Source organism: Caretta caretta, chromosome 10 (genome assembly GCF_965140235.1).
Source record: "Caretta caretta isolate rCarCar2 chromosome 10, rCarCar1.hap1, whole genome shotgun sequence".
Taxonomy (NCBI): domain Eukaryota; kingdom Metazoa; phylum Chordata; order Testudines; family Cheloniidae; genus Caretta; species Caretta caretta.
This window is the reverse complement of record NC_134215.1, coordinates 52,743,741-52,746,869: the sequence shown is the minus strand read 5'-3', so window position 1 is coordinate 52,746,869 and position 3,129 is coordinate 52,743,741. Positions and strand designations below refer to the sequence as shown.

At 48.3% G+C, this 3,129-nt stretch overlaps 1 protein-coding gene across 1 annotated transcript; it reads right to left on the bottom strand.

Annotated features, from left to right (window-relative positions):
- Window positions 1-361: 361 nt before the first annotated feature.
- On the bottom strand, window positions 362-2,352 carry LOC125643748 (C2 calcium-dependent domain-containing protein 4C-like). The gene is made up of 2 exons (XM_048866855.2): window positions 2,131-2,352; window positions 362-1,801 (listed from the first exon to the last, which is right to left on the bottom strand). The coding sequence occupies exon 2, from the start codon at window positions 1,745-1,747 to the stop codon at window positions 446-448; it is 1,302 nt and encodes a 433-aa protein (XP_048722812.1). The 5' UTR covers window positions 1,748-1,801; window positions 2,131-2,352; the 3' UTR covers window positions 362-445.
- Window positions 2,353-3,129: the final 777 nt, after the last annotated feature.

Here is a 3,129-nt window from a genome sequence, read left to right as displayed (position 1 = left end):
TTCCTTCTGTAGATCAGAACAGTGTAAATGTTATTACCTTTCAAAAGCAGTGTTCTGTTTTTATTTATTTTACTGTAGCATTTGTAAGCCCCAACCCAGATCAGGAAACCGTTGTGCTAGACATTTCACACCTACCCTTGGTTTTAAGAACAATACTCTCCTTTAGAAAGGAAATCTCTGCAGAATGTTTTTATCTCCATAAGCCAGTAAGAAAGGATGTAACTACCCACTAGTATCCCATGTAGCCATGGAAATTACCTCCACCACACAAACGTAAAGTTTTGCTCTACGAATGATCAACTTACAATTGACGTTGTCAGTGGAAGAGCAGGTGACTTACCAGACAAAACCAAATGAAGGCTTTTTAAAAGGTGTGTGTTAAATCATTTATTTAAAAAACACTTTAAAAATACAAAAATAAATATCCACTTGCTTGCCTGGCATTTTAGAGGGATAAAATATTCACTAAACTCTGTTCACTTTCCCCTAACACACTGTCTCTTTTCAAGCTACACCCTTTATTCGTAGCTTTCATCCTCACCGAAAAGCTGTACAAATCCTCTTCTGCAATGCCATCAAAGAAAAAATCCTCATTAAAGATGGGGTTTCTGCTCTGTTTTATAACCGTGCTTCTCTGCTTCTGTACTTTCCCTGGCACAAGGGAGAAGGTGATGCAGCAGTTTATGCTTTTAGGCTCCACAGACGCATCATATAAACCCTCTGCACTGATCAGACGGAGTCTCAGCCTTCTGGTTTCTGAACAATACTCAGCTGACAGTCTCAACAACCCTCCTCTGCCCAGTAGCACTGTGCTCTCCCCAACAAGCCTCTCTCGGCCACAGGTAAGGTCCAGGGGGAAAATAGCGGAATGTGACAGGTTAAAGCTCCGCGTACGGAAGGACTCAACTAGCCCCTCTGAAGACCTCCTGGTGGCATTGGGGCTGTTATCATTGGAGCTGCTTTCATCTGTCGATAAGGAGTTGTTCCTTATCGTGCTGGACTTGTTCCTTGCTCTCAGTGCCCTGCCAAGCAGCCCCTCTTGGCTCCGAGCTTTGAACAATGGGCAGGATCTGGGAGGAGATCTACTCAGCAGTGGGGAGCTGAAAGGAGTCGAGTCAGTGGAAGAGGTAGTATCACTGTCCACTGCAGCTTGCCTGTGCAGGAGTGGATGCTTAGAAGGCACTCTGGCAGAGACAGAGCTAATGGCAATGGGGCTGGAAGCTGCCCCTGTGCCACCACAGGTATTGGCTCTGGATCGAGGCACCATCAAGCTGGATAGAGAGCTGCTGCGTGAGTCATTGTGGAAGATGGACTCCTTCCTCCTGGTGTGGGGACTCTCCAGCAAGGTGCAAAAGCCATAGGAGGTCTGGGCTTTGGGGAAGTGGGGCAGGGACAGCGCTGCCTGGGACTGCGGGTCCAAGTTGGAGCAGTCCTCCTCCAGGGCTGGAATCTCCTCAACGCTTTCTATCTGGATGAGATGTGGCAAGAATGGGCTGGGGCCAAAATCAGCAATGCCAGGAGGATGCAGACTGGCCTCTGCCAGGCAGCGGTCATGCGGAGAGGAAATGGTCAGTCTGGGTGGGATGCAGAACTCTGGGATCCTGTCTGGGGTTAAAACGTTGGGAAAACCAGCTGCCCCTACTCGGGCTTTCTCTGACACCATCTGACCAGGCTGCAGCCCCAGGAAGGAAGGACTCCGTAGGTTGCTGTTTCCAGGTGATGCTTTCATCTTCTCCATGAACCACATCACTGCAGCTGGATACAGAGAGGGAAAGGTCCCTGCAGCAGAGCTCAAGTTCACCTGCAAACAGAAGCAGAAGCACATGAACATCTTCCGACCGGCAGCAGCCGAGCAAAGCCCCGCCTGCACGCAGAGTCCCTTTCTGGCCTGCTACACCACTAACAACCGAGTAGGATAAGATAAAGTTCACTTCTCATCGCAACATCTCCCACCCAGCCTCTTATGGCAAAGGATAAAACGAATAGGTTACAACAGAATTTGAACAGTGTCCTAAAGAAGTTAATCTAAGAACTGATAGCATTTAACTAAGATTCAAATCCGTGCTCTATAGAAGTTTTCCTCTCCATTACATTCCATAAGGCTTCTCCATAAGTCAAGCTCACCCATACCTTTGCACGTTTAAGCCACTTGTTATTTCAGACAATTCGCTAACAGCCTGTTCATCAGTGTCCGTTTAGCCCAGCCCCTTCTTCCTGCTACTGCTGCTCTGGAGGGCTCACTTCAATAGTGGGTAGAAAGAGAGCCAGGCTCCGCTTTTATAAGCAAGCCCGGCAGCCTCATGTCCAATCATACACTGAAGGGAGGTGGGGGGAGAAGGGGAGATGCAACCAGCTCCTCCCTTTGGCTAATTTCCAAGCTGCTAAGAGGCTCCACGCAGTCCAAGCTGAGCTCCCAGCAGCCAGCAACGCTCATGCTGTCTTCCGGCTCATTTTCCCTGGTTCTCAAGTGCCAACAGCTGCTGCTGGGGGCGGGTGCACCTGAATCAAAGAAAAGGAAGGAGACATCCTACACTCCTCACCCCCCAGATTGCCAGGGCTGGTGGAAAAACTGGTACACACACACACACACACACTTTTCAAATTCACTCAGAAACCAGATACTCTCTGCACCAAGTACACAGATCTAATGCATGATGCAGGAGGCATGTGCATTCAGGAGAAGGGGCCAAATTCATCCCTGGGGTAAAAAACATCCATTGGCATCAGTGATGTGGTTCGTTGTACCACAGGGGAAGACAGCTGTGTGTGAGATGGTTCTTACCAGCTGGGAAGAGCTGAACTTTCGTCACATTTTAGTGCATCAAGCTACGTCAATCCCAGTAGGTTCCCTTCACCCCGGGCATCACGCAGCCATTGTCCTGGGTTGGATCCATTCATACTATTTCACAGCGAAGGGAGTTTGAATTCACCTAAATGCTCAGAACAAAGCTTAACCCAGAACCCCTGCATTTTGCAGCTGAATCCATAAGCTGCATAAACCTATATTCCTCCCCATTATCCCCCTGCTCCAATTACCACTTGTTTTATTGTAATGTCTATTTACACCATAAGCTGTTTCCAAATAAAGTATCCAAAACCAAACAGAAACAAGTCACCTCCATGCTTCTG

Excerpts from the sequence above, each read along its gene's own strand:
- LOC125643748 (XM_048866855.2), bottom strand. The coding sequence starts at position 1,747 with ATGTGGTTCATGGAGAAGATGAAAGCATCACCTGGAAACAGCAACCTA.